The sequence below is a fragment of the Haemorhous mexicanus genome, chromosome 29 (assembly GCF_027477595.1).
Source record: "Haemorhous mexicanus isolate bHaeMex1 chromosome 29, bHaeMex1.pri, whole genome shotgun sequence".
Classification (NCBI taxonomy): domain Eukaryota; kingdom Metazoa; phylum Chordata; class Aves; order Passeriformes; family Fringillidae; genus Haemorhous; species Haemorhous mexicanus.
The window spans coordinates 5,895,534-5,918,954 of NC_082369.1; the positions used below are offsets into that span (position 1 = coordinate 5,895,534).

At 52.8% G+C, this 23,421-nt stretch overlaps 1 protein-coding gene across 2 annotated transcripts; it reads left to right on the top strand.

The window, feature by feature from the left end:
* The first annotated feature begins 656 nt into the window (after nucleotides 1–656).
* On the top strand, nucleotides 657–23,286 carry COMP (cartilage oligomeric matrix protein). 2 transcript variants are annotated; one of them, XM_059869852.1, is made up of 20 exons: nucleotides 657–858; nucleotides 5,210–5,293; nucleotides 7,559–7,647; nucleotides 8,511–8,562; nucleotides 10,102–10,274; nucleotides 12,525–12,662; nucleotides 14,295–14,372; nucleotides 14,767–14,934; nucleotides 16,841–16,945; nucleotides 17,050–17,157; nucleotides 17,952–18,111; nucleotides 18,901–19,019; nucleotides 19,315–19,367; nucleotides 20,623–20,816; nucleotides 21,253–21,431; nucleotides 21,592–21,640; nucleotides 21,790–21,986; nucleotides 22,091–22,263; nucleotides 22,447–22,586; nucleotides 22,733–23,286. In XM_059869852.1, the coding sequence occupies exons 1-20, from the start codon at nucleotides 789–791 to the stop codon at nucleotides 22,777–22,779; spliced, it is 2,376 nt and encodes a 791-aa protein (XP_059725835.1). In that variant the 5' UTR covers nucleotides 657–788; the 3' UTR covers nucleotides 22,780–23,286. The 2 variants fall into 2 exon arrangements, with proteins under 2 accessions (XP_059725835.1, XP_059725836.1); XM_059869853.1 differs by lacking the exon at nucleotides 5,210–5,293 and having other exon boundaries at nucleotides 658–858.
* The last annotated feature ends 135 nt before the right edge of the window (nucleotides 23,287–23,421 follow it).

Genomic DNA, 23,421 nt, shown 5'->3' on the forward strand with positions numbered 1-23,421 from the left:
AGGAAAAAAACCCTCAACCCCCCCCAAAAAACCCCAACCCCCCAAAAAAAACCCTAATAATAATAATAATAATAATAATAATAATAATAATAATAACCCAAATAACCCCAAAAAGCCCCCCCCAAAAAAACAAAAAAAAAGAAAAAAAAACCCTCAACCCCTCCAAAAACCCCAAAAAAAAACCCCAAAAAAACCCCAACCCCCCAAAAAACCCCAATAATAATAATAATAATAAAAAACCCCAGATAACCCCAAAAAGCCCCCAAAAAAAACTAAAAAAAAAAGAAAAAAGAAAAAAACCCTCAACTCCCCCCAAAAAAACAACACACAAAAAAAAAAACCTTAACCCCCCCCAAAAAACCCCAATAATAATAATAATAATAATAAAAAAACCCCACATAACCCCAAAAAGCCCCCCCCAAAAAAACAAAAAAGAAAAAGAAAAAAAAACCCTCAACCCCCCCCAAAAAACCCCCCAAAAAACCCCAACCCCCAAAAAAACCCCAAAAATTAAAAAAAAAAAAAAAACAACCAAAAAAACCCCAAATAACCCCAAAAACCCCGGAGCCCCCAGCCCAGCCCCAGCCTCTCCCCGGTTCGCCTGCAGCTGGCGCAGCAGCCCCGGTGACGCGCAGCCTGTCCCGGACAGACAGACGGACGGACAGACAGACGGACAGACAGACAGACGGACGGACAGACAGACGGACGGACGGACGGACGGACGGACGGACAGCCGGTGATAAATAGCGGCCCCGCTCGGGGAGCGCAGCCCCCGCCGAGCCCCCGCGATGGTCCCGGCGCTGCTGCTGCTGCTGCTGCTGGCCGGGCCCTGCGCCTGGGGCCAGCAGAGACACTTCGGTGAGCACCGCCCGCGCTCGGCTTCCGCGCGGCTCTCAGCCGGGCTGAACGCGGCTTTCACCCGGCTTTCACCCGGCTTTCACCCGGCTTTCACTCGGGTTTCACCCGGGTTTAACTCGGCTTTCACCCGGGTTTCACTCGGGTTTCACCCGGCTTTCACCCGGCTTTCACCCGGCTTTCACCCGGCTTTCACCCGGGTTTCACTCGGCTTTCACCCGGGTTTCACTCGGCTTTCACCCGGGTTTCACTCGGGTTTCATTCTGGTTTAACTCGGGTTTCACTCGGGTTTAACTCGGGTTTCATTCTGCTTTAACTCTGCTTTATCTCTGCTTTAACTCTGCTTTATCTCTGCTTTATCTCTGATTTAACTCTGCTTTATCTCTGATTTAACTCTGCTTTATCTCTGATTTAACTCTGCTTTATCTCTGATTTAACTCTGCTTTATCTCTGATTTAACTCTGCTTTATCTCTGCTTTATCTCTGCTTTAACTCTGATTTAACTCTGCTTTAACTCTGCTTTATCTCTGATTTAACTCTGCTTTTACTCTGCTTTAACTGTGGTTTCATTTTGATTTAACTCTGATTTAACTCTCCTTTAACTCTGCTTTAACTGTGGTTTCATTCTGATTTAACTCGAATTTAACTCTGCTTTAACTCAGATTTAACTCGGATTTATCTCTGCTTTAACTCTGCTTTAACTCTGATTTAACTCACATTTAACTGTGGTTTCATTTTGATTTAACTCTGCTCTAACTCTGATTTAACTCGGATTTCATTCTGCAATTTAACTTGGATTTAACTCGCATTTAACTGTGATTTCATTCTGATTTAACTCGGATTTAACTGTGGTTTCATTCTGCAATTTAACTCGAATTTAACTCTGATTTCATTTTGCAATTTAACTCGGATTTAACTGTGATTTCATTCTGATTTAACTCGGATTTAACTCTGCTTTAACTCTGATTTCATTCTGCAATTTAACTCTTATTTAACTCGGATTTAACTCTCATTTAACTCGGATTTAGCTCGGATTTCACTTGATTTCATTGTGCTTTAACTCTGGTTTCATTCTGATTTCACTCTGACTTCATTCTGATTTCATTCAAGTCTGGTTTTATTCTGATTTAACCCAGATTTAACTCGGATTTAACTCGGATTTAACCCTGATTTAACCCTGATTTCACTCTGATTTAACCCAGATTTAATCCTGATTTAACTCTTCTTTAACTCTGATTTCATTCTGATTTAATCCTGCTTTAGCTCTGATTTAACTCTCATTTTATTCTGCTTTAACTCAGATTTCACTCTGATTTCATTCAACTCTGATTTAACCCTGATTTAAGTCAGATTTAATCCTGATTTAACTCCGCTTTAATGTTGATTTCATTTTGATTTAACTCCTGCTTTAACTCTGATTTCATGCTGATTTAACTCTGTTTTAACTCCACTTTAATCCTGATTTAACTCTGATTTAATCCTGATTTAACTCTGATTTAATCCTGATTAACTCTCCTTTAACTCTGATTTCATTCAAGTCTGATTTAACCCTGATTTAACTCGGATTTAACTCTGATTTCATTCTGCTTTAATCCTGATTTAACTCTGATTTAACCCTGATTTAACTCTCCTTTAACTCTGATTTCATTCAAGTCTGATTTAACCCTGATTTAACTCGGATTTAACTCTGATTTCATTCTGCTTTAATCCTGATTTAACTCTGCTTTAATCCTGACTTAATTCTGATTTTTTGGGCGTTTTTTAGGCTGTTCTGAAAATGCTGAGGGGTGGAAGGGACTAAAGAGGGAGGATTTTTCAGCTGGAGCTGGATCCACGAGGTTTTGGGTTTGTTTGTCTTGTGGAAATGAGGAATTTTGATGAAATCAGTGCTGGGAAATTCTCCCAGCTCAGGGATGCAGAGCCCAAATTCCAGCTGGTTTTTCCCCTGGTTTTGTGGGATTTATTCCTGGTTTTCTCTCTGCTGTAGGTGTGGGGTGGTTTCTGTTAGGGGATTGGCAAATCTGGGAAAAATGGAGAAATTATAGGGGGGAAATGGAGAAATTATAGGGGGGAAATGGAGAAATTATAGGGGGAAATGGAGAAATTATAGGGGGGAAAATGGAGAAATTGTAGGGGGAAAAAGGAGAAATTAGAGGGGGGAAAAGGAGCAATTTTAGGGGAAAAAATGGAGAAAATATGGGGGAGAAATGGAGAAATTATGGGGGAAAAATTGAGAAATTATAGGGGGAAAATGGAGAAAATATAGGGGGGGAAAATGGAGAAATTATAGGGGGAAAAAGGAGAAATTATAGGGGAAAAATGGAGAAATTATGGGGGGAAAAAGGAGAAATTGTAGGGGAAAATGGAGAAATTATAGGGGGGAAAATGGAGAAATTATGAGGGGAAAATGGAGAAATTATAGGGGGGAAAATGGAGAAATTATGGGGGAAAAATGGAGAAATTATAGGGGGGAAATGGAGAAATTATAGGGGGGAAAATGGAGAAATTATGGGGGTAAAGGAGAAATTATGGGGGGAAAAAGGAGAAATTATGGGGGAAAATGGAGAAATTGTAAGGGGGAAAAATGGAGAAATTATATGGGAAAAATTATGAGAAAAATTGAGAAATTATAGCGGAAAAATTATGAGAAAAATTGAGAAATTATAGGGGGGAAATGGAGAAATTATAAGGGGAAAATAGAGAAATCCTAGAAAATTTGAGAAATTACAGGGGGAAAACTGAGAAATTAGAGGAAAAATTTGAGAAATTGTGAGGAAAATGGAGAAATAGGGGGAAAATAGAGAAATTATTTAAAAAATTTGAGACATTATGAGGGAAAATGAGAAATTATAGGGAAAATTGAGAAATTAGAGAGCAAAATAGAGAAATTATAGGGATAAAATGAGAAATTATAGGGGAAAAATTGAGAAATTCTAGAAAAGCCCCAGAGAAATGAGGTTGTGCATCCTCTTGGCCCATGAGGAATTTGACCCTGGGATTTTGGGAGAATCCCTGAGTTAAACTGGGGGCTCCAGGTGCCTTTTCATTCCCAAATTATCCCTAAAAAATCCCCAGCAGCTCCAGCTCCATCCCTGCCTTGGGCACTTCCCAGAGTTTTCCCATCCCAAAGGGATCCTGAGAGCCCAAACCCCTCCCTGGCTGAGCTCAGGAGCTCATCCTGACCCTCCAGCATTCCCGATTTTCCTCTGGAGAGGATCCCAACCCTCCAGCATTCCCAGTTTTCCCTGGAGCTGATCCTGACCCTCCAGAATTCCCGATTTTCCTCTGGAGTTAATCGTGACCCTCCAGAATTCCTGATTTCCCCTGGAGCAGCTCCTGACCCTCCAGAATTCCTGATTTCCCTGGAGCTGATCCTGACCCTTCAGAATTCCTGATTTCCTCTGGAGCTTATCCTGACCCTGCAGAATTCCCAGTTTTTCCTGGAGCAGCTCCTGACCCTCCAGAATTCCTGAATTCCCCTGGAGCTCATCCTGACCCTCCAGAATTCCTGAATTTCCTCTGGAGCTCATCCTGACCTTGCAGCATTCCCAATTTCCTTGGAGCAGCTCCTGACCCTCCAGAATTCCTGATTTCCCTGGAGCTGATCCTGACCCTTCAGAATTCCTGAATTCCCTGGAGCTGATCCTGACCCTTCAGAATTCCTGAATTCCCTTGGGGCTCATCCTGACCCCCAGCATTCCCAATTTCCCTGGAGCAGCTCCTGACCCTCCAGAATTCCTGATTTCCCCTGGAGAGGATCCCAGCTCTCCAGCATTCCCAGTTCTCCCTGGAGCTCCTCCTGACCCCCAGCATTCCCAGATTTCCCTGGAGCTCCCCCTGCAGCATTCCCGGATTTCCCTGGAGCTCCCCCTGCAGCATTCCCGGATTTCCCTGGAGCTCCCCCTGCAGCATTCCCAGATTTCCCTGGAGCTCTCCCTGCAGCATTCCCAGATTTCCCTGGAGCTCTCCCTGCAGCATTCCCAGATTTCCCTGGAGCTCCCCCTGCAGCATTCCCGGATTTCCCTGGAGCTCCCCCTGCAGCATTCCCAGTTTTCCCTGGAGCTCCCCCTGCAGCATTCCCAGTTTTCCCTGGAGCTCCCCCTGCAGCATTCCCGGATTTCCCTGGAGCTCCCCCTGCAGCATTCCCGGATTTCCCTGGAGCTCCCCCTGCAGCATTCCCAGATTTCCCTGGAGCTCCCCCTGCAGCATTCCCGGATTTCCCCGGAGCTCCCCCTGCAGCATTCCCGGTTTTCCCCGGAGCTCCCCCTGCAGCATTCCCGGTTTTCCCCGGAGCTCCCCCTGCAGCATTCCCGGTTTTCCCTGGCTGAGCCCCCCTGTCCTTTGTGTCCCCAAGATCCCAGCCGGCCCTTCCCAAGCGCCGCCCGCAGGGAGCCCGCCGGGAGCCGCGCTGCCGGGAGCGGGAATGCGCTGGGAGCAGGTGAGGGGGAAAGGAGCCCCGGGAATTCCATGGGAAAGGAGCCTCGGGAATTCCATGGGAAAGGAGCTCTGGGAATTCCATGGGAAAGGAGCCCCGGGAATTCCATGGGAAAGGAGCCTCGGGAATTCCATGGGAAAGGAGCTCTGGGAATTCCATGGGAAAGGAGCCCCGGGAATTCCATGGGAAAGGAGCCCCGGGAATTCCATGGGACCGGGGAGAGGGAAAGGAGCCTCGGGAATTCCAGGGGAAAGGAGCTCTGGGAATTCCATGGGACAGGGGAGAGGGAAAGGAGCTTCGGGAGAGGGAAAGGAGCCCTGGGAATTCCAGGGGAAAGGAGCCCTGGGAATGCCCTGGGAGGAGGGGAGAGGGAAAGGAGCTCCGGGAATTCCATGGGAAAGGAGTTTTGGGAATTCCATGGGACAGGGGAGAGGGAAAGGAGCTCTGGGAATTCCAAGGGAAAGGAGCCTCGGGAATGCTGGGGGAGCTGGGGAGAGGGAAAGGAGCTTCGGGAGAGGGAAGGGAGCTCCGGGAACTCCATGGGACAGGGGAGAGTGAAAGGAGCTCTGGGAATTCCAAGGGAAAGGAGCCCTGGGAATGCCCTGGGAGGAGGGGAGAGGGAAAGGAGCTCCGGGAATTCCAAGGGAAAGGAGCCTCGGGAATGCCGGGGGAGGAGGGGAGAGGGAAAGGAGCTCCGGGAATTCCAAGGGAAAGGAGCCTCGGGAATGCCGGGGGAGGAGGGGAGAGGGAAAGGAGCTCCGGGAATTCCAAGGGAAAGGAGCTCTGGGAATGCCCTGGGAGCAGGTGAGGGGGAAAGGAGCTCTGGGAATTCCAGGGGAAAGGAGCTCTGGGAATGCCCTGGGAGGAGGGGAGAGGGAAAGGAGCTCCGGGAATTCCATGGGAGCAGGGGAGAGGGAAAGGAGCTTTGGGAATTCCATGGGACAGGGGAGAGGGAAAGGAGCCCCGGGAATTCCAAGGGAAAGGAGCTCTGGGAATGCCCTGGGAGCAGGGGAGAGGGGCAGCATTCCCGGTTTTCCAGCCCCGGGCTCCAGCTTTGCCCAGCCCCCAGCCCGGGGCTCGCTGCTCGTGGCCCCAGATCCGTGCCCAGGTGAGAGATCCGGGGCTGGTGCCAGGGCAGAGCCGTGGGCCAGCCCGGAGCTGCTCCCAAATCCCTCTGCAGCCCCAAACTCCAGCCTGGAGCTCCTCGGGGGGGAGGCTGAATGTTAAATTATTCACAGAATAATGGATGGATATTGTCCAGGTAGTTATTAGATTCTATAATATATAGAGAATATAAAATCATATTTATATTCTGTATTATTTTATATACATACATATATATATATATATATATATATATATATATATATATATATATATATATATATATGTGTAATTTTCTGTATTATATAATATAATATATATATAGTAATTATATTCTGTATTATATAATATATATATAGAATATAATATAGTAATTATACTCTGAATATAATATAATATAATATAATATAATATAATATAATATGTATAATATAATATAATTAATATAATAAATATAATATAATATAATATAATATAGTAATTATACTCTGAATATAATATAATATACTATAATATACTATAATATAATATGTATAATATAATAAAATAAATATAATAAATATAATATAATATAATATGTATAATATAACATAATAAATATAATATAATATAATATAATATAATATAATAAATATAATATACAATGTTTATATTATATATGAATTAATCTATAGAATATACTATAGTAATAATATTCTGTATTATATAATATATATAATACAATATAATATAGTAATTCTGTTCTGTATTATATAATACATAGAATATGTAATAATTATTCCAATAATATAAAACATTATAGGAATAATAATTAAAATATAATACCTGTAATTATTATTCACATTATTATAATTAACACAATATAAAGTATTATGTGAGTAATAATTAAATATTACATTATTATTCATACAATAATATATAATGTATTTTCCTAGAAATAAATGAATATGAGTATATAAATATACTCTCATTTATTCATATTTTCATATATATTAATATATTTCATATGAATATATTCTATAAGTATGTATATAAAATATATTCTATAAATATATATATATTCATATAATAAATATGAATAGAAACCTTCCCAGGTTTATAATCAGCTGCATTATAAACCTGGGATATTCTGGGATTCTCCCAACAATTTTGGGCTTTTTTTAGGAGGAGGAGAAGTTGGGCCAGAAATGCTGCAAGAAATGAGGGAAACCAACAGGGTGCTGCTGGAAGTTCGGGATTTGCTGAAGCAGCAGGTGGGTGAGGAATTCCTGATTCCTGATTTCCTGGGGTCTGGGAATTCCCTGCTTGCTCAGGAACTGGGGAGATCCTTCCTGGGCCTGATTCCTGATTTCCTGGGGTCTGGGAATTCTCTGCTTCCTGTACGGAGTGAGCAGATGATTGCTGCAAAACAGAGTCCAGAGCTGGTTTGTAATTGGGAGACAAAGTTGGGAAAACTTTCAAGCTGGGAGAAACTTCAAGGTGGAAAAAAACCTTCAAATTGGGGAAGAATTCCAGTGGATAAAACCTTCAAATTGGGAAAGAATTGCAGTGGAAACAACCTTCAAATTGGGAAAGAATTGCAGTTGGAAAAAACTTCAAATTGGGAAAGAATTGCAGTTGGAAAAACCTTCAAATTGGGAAAGAATTCCAGTGGATAAAACCTTCAAACTGGGAAAGAATTGCAGTTGGAAAAACCTTCAAATTGGGAAAGAATTGCAGTTGAAAAAAACTTCAAATTGGGGAAGAATTCCAGTGGATAAAACCTTCAAATTGGGGAAGAATTGCAGTTGGAAAAACCTTCAAATTGGGAAAGAATTGCATTTGGAATAACCTTCAAATTGGGAAATAATTGCAGTGGATAAAACCTTCAAATTGGGAAAGAATTGCAGTTGGAAAAACCTTCAAATTGGGAAAGAATTGCAGTTGAACAAACCTTCAAATTGGGGAAATCTTCAAGGTGAGAAAAACCTTCAAGTTGGGAGAACCTTCAAGGTGAGAAGACCTTCGAGAAGGTTTTATTTCTTTCTTTATTCATTATTGTAATTGTCATTGTTGATGATTGGTTGGTTTCACGGGCCGGGAGCCCCGGCCCGGCCCCGCCGCTGTTCCCCTGCAGATCAAGGAGATCACGTTCCTGAAGAACACGGTCATGGAGTGCGACGCCTGCGGTGAGTGCCCGCTGTGCCCGCTGTGCCCTCGGCTGGGTGTGCCCTGTGTGCCCTCTGCTGGGTGTGTGCCCTCTGCCGGGTGTGTGCCCTCTGCTCCGTGTGCCCTCTGCTGCTGGGTGTGTGCCCTGTGTGCCCTCTGCTCCTCCGTGTGCCCGGTGTGCCTGGTGTGCCCTCTGCTGCTGGGTGTGTGCCCTCTGCTGCTGGGTGTGTGCCCTCTGCTGGGTGTGTGCCCTGTGTGCCCTCTGCTGGGTGTGTGCCCTCTGCTGGGTGTGCCCTGTGTGCCCTGTGCTGGGTGTGTGCCCTCTGCTGGCTGTGCCCTCTGCTGCTGGGTGTGCCCTGTGTGCCCTCTGCTGGGTGTGTGCCCTCTGCTGGGTGTGTGCCCTCTGCTGGGTGTGTGCCCTGTGTGCCCTGTGCTGGGTGTGTGCCCTGTGCTGGGTGTGTGCCCTCTGCTGGGTGTGCCCGGTGTGCCCTCTGCTGCTGGGTGTGTGCCCTCTGCTCCGTGTGCCCTCTGCTGCTGGGTGTGTGCCCTCTGCTGCTGGGTGTGTGCCCTGTGTGCCCTCTGCTGCTGGGTGTGTGCCCTCTGCTGCTGGGTGTGTGCCCTGTGTGCCCTCTGCTGGGTATGCCCTGTGTGCCCTCTGCTCCTCCGTGTGCCCTCTGCTGGGTGTGTGCCCTCTGCCGGGTGTGTGCCCTGTGTGCCCTCTGCCGGGTGTGTGCCCTGTGTGCCCTCTGCTCCTCTGCCCCCTCTGCTCCATGTGCCCTCTGCTGCTGGGTGTGCCCTGTGTGCCCTCTGCTGGGTGTGTGCCCTCTGCTGCCAGCCAGGGGCAAATCCCAGCCTGGAGCACAGTCAGTGCTGATGATCCCAGTCAGTCATTCCTGGAGATCCCAGTCAGTCATTCCTGGAGATCCCAGTCAGTCATTCCTGGAGATCCCAGTCAGTGCTGGAGATCCCAGTCAGTCATTCCTGGAGATCCCAGTCAGTGCTGGAGATCCCAGTCAGTGCTGGAGATCCCAGTCAGTCATTCCTGGAGATCCCAGTCAGTGCTGGAGATCCCAGTCAGTCATTCCTGGAGATCCCAGTCAGTCATTCCTGGAGATCCCAGTCAGTGCTGGAGATCCCAGTCAATGCTGGGAGCTGAGCTGGTGGCTTTGGGACACCCCATGGTGACTTTGGGACACCCCAGGTTGTTCTGGTGGCTCTGGGACACCCCATGGTGGCTTTGGGACACCCCGGGTTGTTGTGGTGGCTCTGGGACACCCCAAGGTGACTTTGGGACACCCCAGGTTGTTCTGGTGGCTCTGGGACACCCCAAGGTGACTTTGGGACCCCCCACGTTGTTGTGGTGGCTTTGGGACACCCCGGGTTGTTGTGGTGGCTCTGGGACACCCCATGGTGACTTTGGGACACCCCAGGTTGTTCTGGTGGCTCTGGGACACCCCATGGTGACTTTGGGACCCCCCACGTTGTTGCGGTGGCTTTGGGACCCCCCACGTTGTTGTGGTGGCTCTGGGACGCTGTGCTCACCCCCTGCTGTCCCCCAGGCATGCGGCCGGAGGTGACAGGTCCTGTCATCACCATGACGCAGTTCAACCGCTGTGTCCCCAACCCCTGCTTCCCGGGCGTGCCCTGCACCGAGAGCGGCGGCAGCTTCCGCTGCGGGCCCTGCCCTGCCGGCTACTCCGGGAACGGCACCCACTGCTCCGACATCAACGAGGTAACAGCGCCGGGCCGACGGCCCCGGGCCCGGCCCTGCGGCTCCTCGGGCCAGGAGAGACCTGCAGGAGCTGCAGGAGCTGCAGGAGCTGCACTTCTGTGCTTGGCGCACGCTGGAATTCCTGCAGGAGCTGGGATCCCTGCAGGAGCTGCAGTTCTGTGCCTGGCACGCACTGGGATCCCGGCAGGAGCTGGGATTCCTGCAGGAGCTGCAGTTCTGTGCTTGGCACACGCTGGAATTCCTGCAGGAGCTGGGGTTCCTGCAGGAGCTGCAGTTCTGTGCCAGGCACACACTGGAGTTCCTGCAGACTCTGGGATTCTGTGCCTGGCATGCTCTGGGATCCCTGCAGGAGCTGCAATTCCTTCAGGAGCTGCAGTTCTGTGCCTGGCACACACTGGAATTCCTGCAGGAGATTCAATTCTGTGCCTGACACACACTGGAATTCCCGCAGGAGATGCAGTTCTGTGCCTGGCACACGCTGGAATTCCTGCAGGAGATGCAGTTCTGAGCTTGGCACACACTGGAATTCCTGCGGGAGATGCAATTCTGTGCCTGGCACACACTGGAATTCCTGCAGGAGCTGCAGTTCTGTGCCTGGCACACACTGGAATTCCTGCAGGAGCTGCAGTTCTGTGCCTGGCACACACTGGAATTCCTGCAGGAGCTGCAGTTCTGTGCCCGGCACGCACTGGAGTTCCTGCAGACTCTGGAATTCTGTGCCTGGCACACACTGGAATTCCTGCAGGAGCTGCAGTTCTGTGCCTGGCACATGCTGGAATTCCTGCAGGAGATGCAATTCTGTGCTTGGCACACGCTGGAATTCCTGCAGACTCTGGAATTCTGTGCCTGGCACACACTGGAATTCCTGCAGGAGCTGCAGTTCTGTGCCTGGCACACACTGGAATTCCTGCAGACTCTGGAATTCTGTGCCTGGCACATGCTGGAATTCCTGCAGACTCTGGAATTCTGTGCCTGGCCCTCCCCAGGGAGGCTTTAGGGCCAGTGCAGTCAGGATTTCTCCCAACAAAATAAATCCTGAGGTTTGTGCCACACAGGGAGGGGAGGTTGGAACAAGTTTGGAACACCAGAGCCGCCTCCTTTGCTGAGGAGTTGTTCCAGATAAGATTTATTAGGTGTGGAATGGGATCAAACAGTTCCCAGATAATCCTTGAAACAGCAAATCTCAACCACAGGGCTTTGCTTCTGCCCTTAAATCAAACCTTGCTGGGCAGATACTGTGTATTATTTTTAGGAAATTTTCTCTTTTTTTAGGAAATGTGGCATTCCACCAATTTTAGGCTCTGTGTGTGTGCAAAGCTCTGCTCATCCATGGATTTTTTTTGTAGGGCTCCTGAGCTCTGTGCTTCCCAAACCTTGAACTTGATGATCCCACTCCTGCAGAGCCTCAAGTGCATTTCAATTTAAAAACCTGCTGAAGGCTGCATGGGAGAATTTGGGATTGTCAGTCCAAAATGTGGGATCCACTGTGTTCCTGTGGATATTCCTGTGTTCCTGTGATGCACCTGCCAGCACAGAGCATAAAAACCAGGGGAAATAATGAAGGGTTGGAGGAAGCAAAGCATTCAGAGCAGTTCTGGAAAGAGTTTCAAAGTCAGGGTGAGGAATTGTCCAACCCCCTGGACTCTGAGCATGAGGAGTTGACTCAGGGTGAGGAATTGTCCAACCCCCTGGACTCTGAGCATGAGGAGTTGACTCAGGGTGAGGAATTGCCCAGTCCCCTGGACTCTGAGGATGAGGAATTGACTCAAGGTGAGGGATTGTCCAACCCCCTGGACTCTGAGGATGAGGAGTTGAGTCAGGGTGAGGGATTGTCCAATCCCCTGGACTCTGAGGATGAGGAATTGACTCAGGGTGAGGAATTGTCCAGTCCCCTGGACTCTGAGGATGAGGAATTGACTCAGGGTGAGGAACTGTCCAGTCCCCTGGACTCTGAGGATGAGGAATTGACTCAGGGTGAGGGACTGTCCAGTCCCCTGGACTCTGAGGACTCCAGGAAGGAAAAGCTGAAGCAGGAGCAGCTCCCTGCCCAGGCTCTGGTGTCACGTGAGGAGGATCAGAGCTCCAGGTTGTTCTCTTGCAGCCCAGGGGGGACACCCAGGCTGGCGGAGCCCTCTGAGGAACTTCTGTGCCCTTTTATCTTCCTTCAGACTAAAACCCCGCGAGCTGGAGGTGCCCCAGGGCTGGAGCTGCCCCCTGGCACAGCCCTGGGCACCCTCTGTCTCGTTTCAGTGCAATGCCAACCCCTGCTTCCCGAAAGTCCAGTGCATTAACACCAACCCCGGCTTCCGCTGCGACCCCTGCCCGCCCGGCTTCACCGGGCAGCTGCTGGAAGGGGTGGGACTGGCCTTTGCCAGGGCCAACAAACAGGTGAGGGCCTGGAATGTTCCGTGTCCCTCAGAGGATGGGAATTCTCTCCCCTCTGCAGCTGGGACTCAAAGGAATGTGAAGGAACGGGAGGGAGAGGCGAGGTGATGGTTCCCAAGGATGGAAGGGAGTCCTGAGTGATGGAAGGGAGGGTGGCGAGGGGCTGGGAGGGAATTGCCATCCCTGGAGGTGTCCCAGGCCAGCCTGGAGCAGCCTGGGGTAGTGGAAGGTGTCCCTGGGGGTGGGCATGGGAGGATTAAAGGTCCCTCCCAACCCAAACCGTTTTGGGGTTCCACGATTCCATGTATTGGTGGGAATGCAGGGAGAGGAGAGTGCCCAGGATGTCCAGAGCCACCTCCCCTGTGCCAAACTGGGGCTGGGCAGAGCATCCCGACCCCTCTGGGGCTGTGGGGCCATCCTGGGAATGGGAATGGAATGGGAATGGAATGGGAATGGGAATGGGAATGGGAATGGGAATGGGAATAGGAAAGGGAATGGGAATGGAATGGGAATGGGAATCCTTCCTGCTGGGACACAGAAGAGTTCCTGCAGCTGCTGCCACCCCCTCCCAGCTTCTCTGACAGCTTCAGGCAGATAAAAAAATCCCAACAGCCTGGGCTGATTGGGGTTTTTAGGGGTAGTTGTCCCACATGTGGCTCTGGGAATTTGGGGCTGGTTGTGGGATGCAGCCATTGAGCTTCCAAATCCTTGGAGCCCCTTCCACAGTGGGGATGTTCCAGCAGCTCAGCTCAGAGCTCAGCTCTGTTCCCAGGCTGGAACCTCTGCTGACTCTGGAGAGGGGTCTGGGACCCTGCTGGGATCTGCCCCAAGCTTGTCAGCAGGAGCTCTTGCTAGTCCTGGGCTAGTGAGGTGTGCCAGGGCTCTGCTTCTGCACCTGGCCCTGCCCAAGTGCTGGGATTTGGGGTGGGGGTGAAGGTGGGTCCTGTTCTCCCTGGGGTGAGGTGGAGGTGGGTCCTGTTCTCCTTGGGGTGAAGGTGAAGGTGGGTCCTGTTCTCCTTGGGGTGGGGTGAAGGTGGGTCCTGTTCTCCCTGGGGTGAAGGTGGGTCCTGTTCTCTTTGGGGTGAAGGTGGGTCCTGTTCTCTTTGGGGTGAAGGTGAAGGTGAGTCCTGTTCTCCTTGGGGTGGGGTGAAGGTGAAGGTGGGTCCTGTTCTCCCTGGGGTGGGGTGAAGGTGGGTCCTGTTCTCCTTGAGATGGGGGTGAAGGTGGGTCCTGTTCTCCCTGGGGTGAAGGTGGGTCCTGTTCTCCCTGGGGTGGAGGTGAAGGTGGGTCCTGTTCTCCCTGGGGTGAGGTGAAGGTGGGTCCTGTTCTCCTTGGGGTGAAGGTGAAGGTGGGTCCTGTTCTCCCTGGGATGGAGGTGAAGGTGGGTCCTGTTCTCCCTGGGGTGAAGGTGAAGGTGGGTCCTGTTCTCCCTGGGGTGGGGTGAAGGTGGGTCCTGTTCTCCCTGGGGTAGGGGTGAAGGTGAAGGTGGGTCCTGTTCTCCCTGGGGTGAAGGTGGGTCCATTTCTCCCTGGGATGGAGGTGAAGGTGGGTCCTGTTCTCCCTGGGGTGAAGGTGAAGGTGGGTCCTGTTCTCCTTGGGATGAAGGTGAAGGTGGGTCCTGTTCTCCCTGGGCAGGTGTGCACCGACATCAACGAGTGTGAGACTGGAGCTGCCAGGAATTGTGTCCCAAACTCCATCTGCATCAACACTCGGGTAAATCCTCAGGGATATGGGGAGGATCCCAGGGCTGGAGCCCCCCTGGAGCCAGGCTGGGGGGGTTCACTGGAGAGGAGAAGGCTTCAGGGAGAGAAAGGGCTCCAGGAGAGCTGGAGAGGGACTGGGGACAAGGCCTGGAGGGACAGGACCCAGGGAATGGATTTAAACCGGGAAAAGGGAGATTTGGGTGGGATATTGGGAAGGGATTCCTGGCTGGGAGGGTGGAGGGGGAACGGGATGGAGTTCCCAGAGCAGCTGGGGCTGCCCCTGGATCCCTGGGAGTGTCCCAGGCCAGACCCGGGGCAGGGGAGGTGTCCCGAGGAAGGGCTTTATCCCGAGCAGGGATTTCCCGGGATTCCCGTTCGAGTTCCTCCTCCCGTTCTCCCCGCAGGGATCCTACAAATGCGGGGCCTGCAAGCCGGGCTTTGTGGGGGATCAGATCAGCGGCTGCCGGAGCCAGACGGCCCCCGGGGCACGGCGCTGCCCCAACGGCGAGATCAGCCCGTGCCACGAGAAGGCCGAGTGCATCGTGGAGAGGGACGGCTCGCTGTCCTGCCAGGTCCGGGCACCGCCGCCACCTGGCATCGGGGATGGGCACACCCTCCCGAGACTGGGGTCGGGTCCCACCCTATCGAGAGTGGGGTCGGGAACCACCCTATCGAGACTGGGGTCGGGTCCCACCCTCCCGAGACTGGGGTCGGGACCCACCCTATCGAGATTGGGGTCGGGTCCCACCCTCCCGAGACTGGGGTCGGGACCCACCCTCCCGAGACTGGGGTGTGGTCCCACCCTATCGAGATTGGGGTCTGGTTTGATCCCGTGGGATGGAGGGGTCTGGTCCGACCCTCCTGCAAATGGGGGCTGGTCCCAATCTCTGCCGAGACTGGGGTCTGGTCCCGCCCTCCCGAGACTGGTTGGGGTCTGCTCTCACCCTCCTGCGATCTGGGTTTAATCCCAATTTCCCTGCGGATGGGGTGTGGTCCAACCCCCCAAAAACTGGGGTCTGCTCTGATTCCTGCACGACTGGGGTCTGATCCAGCCACTCCTGGGACTGGGGTCGGGTGTGATCCCAAACTCCCTGGGACTGGGGTCGGGTGTGATCCCAGATTCCCTGGGACTGGGGTCGGGTGTGATCCCAACCTCCCTGGGGTTGGGGTCTGTCTGCTCTCTCCTCATCCCGCGCTCCTCTCCGGGGCTGCCACTGCCCTCTCCTGGAGAGCGCCCTTCACGAACATTCCCTGCTCGGCCCCGTCCCCCGAGCTCTCCCTGGGCTGCTCCCTCCCGCTTTTTGGGGTTTTGGTTTTCCCTGAAGCGCTGCGAATCTCTTGGGTACGGAATTCCCTGGAGCTGAGCAGGGAGGATCCAGGGAATCGGGATCCAGGATCAGCAGCCTCAGAGCCACCTTGTCCTCCTCCTCAGAGCCGCCCTGTGCTGCTCCAAGCCACCTTCTGCTCCTCAGAGCCACCCGGTGCTGCTCCTCAGAGCCATCCTGTGCTCCTCCTCAGAGCTGCCCTGTGCTGCTCAGAGCCACCTTCTGCTCCTCCTCAGAGCCACCCTGTGCTTCTCCTTGTGCTCCTCCTCAGAGCCACCTTCTGCTCCTCAGAGCCACCCTGTGCTCCTCCTTGTGCTCCCCCTCAGAGCCACCCTGTGCTTCTCCTCAGAGCCGTCCTGTGCTGCTCCTCAGAGCCACTCTGTGCTGCTCCTCAGAGCGACCTTGTGCTCCTCAGAGCCACCTTCTGCTCCTCAGAGCCCCCCTGTGCTCCTCCTCAGAGCCCCCTGTGCTCCCCCTCAGAGCCCCCCTGTGCTCCCCCTCAGAGCCCCCCTGTGCTCCCCCTCAGAGCCCCCCTGTGCTCCCCCTCAGAGCCCCCCTGTGCTCCTCCTCAGAGCCGCCCAGTGCTCCCCCTCAGAGCCCCCCTGTGCTCCCCCTCAGAGCCGCCCAGTGCTCCCCCTCAGAGCCCCCTGTGCTCCCCCTCAGAGCCCCCCTGTGGTCCCCCTCAGAGCCGCCCAGTGCTCCCCCTCAGAGCCCCCCTGTGCTCCCCCTCAGAGCCCCCCTGTGCTCCCCCTCAGAGCCCCCCTGTGCTCCCCCTCAGAGCCCCCCTGTGCTCCCCCTCAGAGCCCCCTGTGCTCCCCCTCAGAGCCCCCTGTGCTCCCCCTCAGAGCCCCCTGTGCTCCCCCTCAGAGCCCCCCTGTGGTCCCCCTCAGAGCCGCCCAGTGCTCCCCCTCAGAGCCCCCTGTGCTCCCCCTCAGAGCCCCCTGTTCTCCCCCTCAGAGCCCCCCTGTGCTCCCCCTCAGAGCCCCCCTGTGCTCCCCCTCACGTCCCAGCCGCAAGCCGAGATCCCGATCCGAGCTGATGAAATCCCAGAAATGTTTCTCCCGGGCGTTATCTCCCTGTAGGGTTTCACATCCCGGGTCTGCAGCGTTTTGGGGGTTTTTTGGGGGGCTGACTCTGTGTCTGCCCCTTGCAGTGCCTCGTGGGCTGGGCAGGGAACGGCTACGTGTGCGGCAAGGACACGGACATCGACGGCGTCCCCGACGAGAAGCAGCGCTGCTCCGACAAGAAATGCCGCAAGGTGAGGGAGCAAATCCGAGCATTTCATCCCAATTTCCCTCCAGGACAGGCCGTGGGTGCTGCCGGCCTGGCTGCCGTGCCACATGCCCTGTCGCTGCCCCGCAGGATAACTGCGTGACCGTGCCCAACTCGGGCCAGGAGGACGCGGACAGGGACGGCATCGGCGACGCCTGCGACGACGACGCCGACGGAGACGGGATCCCGAACGCGGAGGTGCGGCCGCTGCTGCTCCCGGCGGCTCCTGCAGGGCAGAGGCACCCGCGGGGGGATTCGGGGGTGCCGGTGGGGATTCGGGGGTCCCAGTGGGGATTCAGGGGTCCCAGTGGGGATTTGGGGGTCCCAGTGGGATCTCACAAGTCCCAGTGGGAATTTAGGGGTCCCGGTGGGAGTTCAGGGGTCCTAGTGTGAATTTAGGAGTCTCAGTGGGAGTTCAGGGGTCCCAGTGGGAGTTCAGGGTCCCAGTGGGAGTTCAGGGGTCCCAGTGGGATCTCACAGGTCCCAGTGGGATCTCACAGGTCCCAGTGGGAGTTCAGGGGTCTCAGTGGGAGTTCAGGGGTCCCAGAGGGAATTTAGGGGTCCCAGAGGGAGTTCAGGGGTCCCAGTGGGAGCTCAGGGGTCCCAGTGGGAGTTCAGGGTCCCAGTGGGAGTTCAGGGGTCCCAGTGGGATCTCACAGGTCCCAGTGGGAGCTCAGGGGTCCCAGTGGGAGTTCAGGGTCCCAGTGGGAGCTCAGGGGTCCCAGTGGGATCTCACAGGTCCCAGTGGGAGTTCAGGGGTCCCAGTGGGAGTTCAGGGTCCCAGTGGGAGTTCAGGGTCCCAGTGGGAGTTCAGGGGTCCCAGAGGGAGTTCAGGGGTCCCAGTGTGGCCCCGCTCTGGGGGCTCTGATGATCTCAAGCCAGGCTGGCACCCCCGAGGTCGGGGAGCTGGGCAGCCGGTGCTGAGCCAGTCCTGGCTGGGGACACCCCGAGGAGGTGCTGGTGTCCCCAGCCCGTGTCCCCTGTCCCCACAGGACAACTGTGTGTACACGAGGAACACGGACCAGCGCAACGCCGACAAGGACAACTTTGGGGACGCGTGTGACAACTGCCGGCAGGTGAAGAACAACGACCAGAGGGACATCGATGGTGACGGCAAGGGCGACGAGTGCGACGAGGACATGGACGGGGACGGTGAGACCCAGCACGTCCCCGGCTCCTCCTGTTGTGTCACCCCTGCTCAGCTCCGGGGTGACAGCAGGGCGCTCCCCGTGTCCCCGAGCCCGGCCTCTCGCTGCTCTCCACCTTGGGTTTATTTCCATTTTTGTTGTTCACAGTTGGGGTTTTTTCAGGGTCCCCTGTTGAAGGGAGGAGTGATGAATCTGCCTCCGTGTTCTCAGAAGGCTAATTTGTTATTTCATGATCTATATTGTGTTGAAGAATGCTGTGCTAAAACTGTACTGAGGAGTAGAGAAGGGATACAGACAGAAGGCTGCAAAGAATGAGAATGAAAACTCATCACTCCTTCCAGAGTCTGACACAGCCTGACCATGACTGGCCATTAAGTGAAACACTTTACATGAAACCAGTCAAACAATCTCCAAAGCAGCAGAACACAGGAGAAGCAATCAGAAAATTATTGTTTCCTTTTTCTCTGAGGCTTCTCAGCTTCCCAGGAGAAGAAATCCTGGCGAAGGGATTTTTCAGAAAATGTGACAGTGACACACAGTCACCATCCTGACTGCCTGTGCTGCATTTTAGGGGAGAAGTTTGGGGACATCTGAGCTGCCAGCAGCTCCTGCCTCGAGGCTGGGGGAGTCAGGGCTGTCCCCGGGGTGGAGACAAACCTGGCTGGCTTTGGAAACCCCGCTGGTCACAGCTGGCACAGAAGCTGCTCCCAGCAGCCAGGAATCCCAGCAAACACCGCCCCCAAATCCTGCTCCCCCCCGGGTTTCTGTGGAGCCACTCTCCCCTGTTTCCCAGGGATCAAGAACACCGTGGACAACTGCAGGAGAGTGCCCAACCCCGACCAGAGGGACGGCGACGGTGACGGCGTGGGGGACGCCTGTGACAGCTGCCCCACCCTCAGCAACCCTGACCAGGTACAGAGCCAGGCTGAGCCTGCAGGGCCACCAGGGGCTGGGCACTGCCAGGGACAGCTCCACTGCCACCCTCCCGTGGCACAAAAGGAAATTCCCAGGAAATCTGGCACTCCAGGCTCTCCCTTCCCGCCCTGCCCCACAGCTGGGATTCCTCAGAATCCCCCCAAAAACCCCACAGAAAGTCTCCTGCTGTTGGCAGCTCTTTGTTCTCTTCCTTGCCTTTGATTTAAAGAATGAATTAAAATTTCTTTTATGTAAAGAATAAATTTAAATTATTCTTCCTTTATTTTTCTAGAAAGACACTGACCATGATCTGGTGGGAGATGTCTGTGACACCAACCAGGACAGGTGAGCTGCAGAAATTAAAAATTCTCTTTATTTGCATGAACTCCTGGGAAGGAAGGGAGCAAAAGCTGTGAAAACCTGGCTTGGCCTTATCCTGTAAAAAATGGAGGTTTAGAGGTGGAATTTTCTTCAGCCCTCCCAAAAAGTGACCCCTGGAAGGAAGGAGCACTCCCAGAGCTGTCCATCTCCAGCAGCAGTGTCACTGCCACATTTTATGGAAATCCTTGCACTGGGGTTTTCCTCCTGAGAAGCCTCAGAAAAGAAATGCAAACAGGAATTATCTGCTGGCTCAGAATGTGGAGATGGCTCAGCAGCAGTGCAGCTCTGAGTGCTCTCACGGGGATTGGTTTGAACTCACCACCAATCCCAGGCCAGCTGTGCCAGACCCTCTGCTCTGGCACAAGATTTTATTTTTCATTCTTTGCTGGTCTTCTGATGTCTCCTTTCTCTTTCTTTAGTGTAGTTTTAGTGTATAATATATAATAGAGTGTGATAGAGTGTGATAGAGTGTGATGTGATATATGATATTATTAATATAATATAATATATGATATGATATAATATGATATGATATGATATAATATGATATAATATAAATATGATATAATATGATATAATATGATTATAATATAATATAATATAATATAATATAATATAATATAATATAATATAATATAATATAATATAATATAATATAATATAATATAATATATATGATATGATACAATATGATACGATATGATACAATATAATGCAATATAATGCAATATAATGCAATATAATGCAATATAATATAGTATTGTATTACATTATATTACATTATATTACATTATATTATATTATATTATATTATATTATATTATATTATATTATATTATATTATATTATATTATATTATTAAAATATTATATGATATGATGTAATGTAATGTAATATATGTAATGTAATGTAATATAATAATACAATATAATATAACATAACTAATATATAATATAACATGATATAATTAATGTATAATATAAAATAGAATAATCAGCCTTTGAAGCATGGAGCCAATTCTCATCTCTTCCTCGTCCTGGGGACCCTCAGACATTCCTGACCCATTCCTGGGTGACCTTTAAGGCTGCAATCACCAATCCAGCTGCAGAGCCCAGCCCCGGGGCAGCTCCCGGTGCTGGTGGCCCTGGGTGACGTGTCCCTGTCCCTGTCCCTGTCCCTGTCCCTGTCCCTGTCCCTGTCCCTGTCCCTTCTCCCCCAGTGACGGTGACGGGCACCAGGACTCGCGGGACAACTGCCCCACGGTGCCCAACAGCTCCCAGGTGGACACGGACGGCGACGGGCTGGGGGACGAGTGTGACGAGGATGATGATGACGATGGCATCCCCGACTTCAGGCCCCCCGGCCCCGACAACTGCAGGCTGGTGCCCAACCCCGGCCAGGAGGACTCGGATGGTGAGGGAGGGAGGGAGGGAGGGAGGGGTCCTGTGGGGCTCCCTGGAGTTTGGGTTTTATTGGCACTGACTGGTGCCAGGCCTGGGACACGGGCAGGTGTCCACTGGGCTCAGGTTTGGGATCATGTTTGGGGCCAAGCTTGGGATCAGGTTTGGGGTCGGATTTGGGGTCACGTTTGGGATGAGGTTTAGGATCAGATTTGGGATCAGGTCTGGGGCCATGTTTAGGGTCAGGTTCTCTCTCCCAGCAGTGTCTGGGGTTGGAGGGGTTTCTCTGCCAGCAGGAGAAGCCTCCAGGTTTCTCTGCAGCTCCTCGGGGGGTCCCAGTCCCTCGGTGTCCTCAGCTGCCCCCAGTGCTGCCCGAGGCTGAGCAAAGCCAGGGCAGGAGCTGCTGCTCCAGGCTGCTTCCTCCTCCTCCTCCTCCTCCTCGTGCCCAGGGGACGGCGTGGGGAACCTGTGTGAGGATGACTTCGACAGGGACATGGTGATCGACAGGATCGACGTCTGCCCCGAGAACGCCGAGGTGACGCTCACCGACTTCAGGGCCTTCCAGACCGTGGTGCTGGACCCCGAGGGCGACGCTCAGATCGACCCCAACTGGATCGTCCTCAACCAGGTGGGGAGAGCTCCAGCTGGGAACGCTCCTGGGGGGCTTTCCCTGAAAGGCTCCGTGGGTCTGCAGTGCCCAAATCCCGGAGTCACAGCCCTGGAGCAGCACAAGAGGGAGTTTGGTGTGTCTGGAATTGCACTAAAAAGTCACAATTCCTCTTTCTCAGGGCATGGAGATCGTCCAGACCATGAACAGCGACCCTGGCCTGGCTGTAGGTGAGGAATTCCCCTTCTCCCTTTGGGAAATCATCACTCGCTGCAGCTTTGATCAGCCACTGCTTCATGTAGTGCACAGAGTCCAGATTCCCCCTGGCAAAATCCTCCTCCCCAGCTGAATCCTGGCTCTGCTCTGCTGCCCCTGACAGGGTACACAGCCTTTAACGGGGTGGACTTCGAGGGCACCTTCCACGTCAACACGGCCACGGACGACGACTACGCCGGGTTCATCTTTGGCTACCAGGACAGCTCCAGCTTCTACGTGGTGATGTGGAAGCAGATGGAGCAGACCTACTGGCAGGCAAACCCCTTCCGGGCAGTGGCCGAGCCTGGCATTCAGCTGAAGGTAAAGGAACCCTGCTGGGAATTCCCTGCTGGAATTTTGCCTTGGGAAAAGCAGCTGTGTTGAATCCTCTGAGCACGCACTGAGCAGGCTCTCCTCTGTCCCAGGCAGTGAAATCCAAGACGGGCCCTGGGGAGTACCTGCGGAATTCCCTGTGGCACACGGGAGACACCACGGACCAGGTGAAGCTGCTCTGGAAGGACCCGCGGAACTCGGGCTGGAAGGACAAGACCTCCTACCGCTGGTTCCTGCAGCACCGGCCCCAGGTCGGCTACATCAGGTGAGGCTCAGGCCAGGACCATCCCCACCAGGGAAAAATCAGCCCCGGGGAGCCCCAGAATGTTCTGGAAGGGAGCTCATCCATGGGCAGGGACCCCTCCCGCTGTCCCTCGGGCACTGCCAGGGATGGAGCAGCGCTGAGGCCGGGGCAGCTCCTGCCACTCCCCGCCTTGTTCCCCTCCAGGGCTCGGTTCTACGAGGGCCCCGAGGTGGTGGCAGACACGGGAGTTGTCCTGGACACCACCATGAGAGGGGGACGCCTCGGGGTCTTCTGCTTCTCCCAGGAGAACATCATCTGGTCCAACCTCCGCTACCGCTGCAACGGTGAGTTGGGAAAGGCAAACTGGGAATTCTCCTCCGTTTCCCAGTCGTGGACACCTGCACAGCCACGGGAACGGGGCAGCAAGCAGGACCCGAGTCTGTTTTCCCTGCTGTTCCTGCCCCTGATCTCTCTTTGCTTTAACGCTCAGACACCATCCCAGAGGACTACGAGACGTTCCGGTTCCAGCAGGACTAATCCCCTGCAGCGCCTCCCGCCCCCAGCCCGCGCTCGCCGCCCCGCTCCCGCTCTGGAATCCCGCCCCGAGAGCTGTCAGCACCTCCCACCCCGCCCTCACAGCCTCCAGCTCCCCTTCCCCACAGCAAATCCCTGAAAATGTTACACAAATCCTCTGGGAAGGGCAGAGGTGGAGACAGGGAGTGCGACCAGAAGCCTGAGCTGCTGCAAGCCCGGCTCAGGGCCGTGCTGGGAGCTCCCTGCAGCAGCTGGGATGGTTGGAGTTCCTTTGGCGTGGACGATTCCCAGGAATCTTCTCCCTGCTCCAGGGCTCCTGAGTGTGAACGTTGTTTTCCTTTTCAAGACCTGCTGCAAAGCAAACTGAGAGGGACACGTGGAGCAGCCTCGGTACAAGTTGCTCATTTTAATAAATGAAAAAGCACTTTAAGGAGAGTATCTTTGTTCTGGGATGTTGGAAAATAAACACTTGGAATGCTGGATAATAAATTCTGGATTTCTCCTTGGTCATGTCTGTGTTCTCTCCACTCTTCTGAAGTTTTCCCTTGCAGATGTGGAAGGGAAGAACCCTCTGGGGCTGAGCTCGGTGGGGCTGAGAGTCCTGGGCTGGATTGGGAATTATCTTGGACATGCCAATGCGTGGAG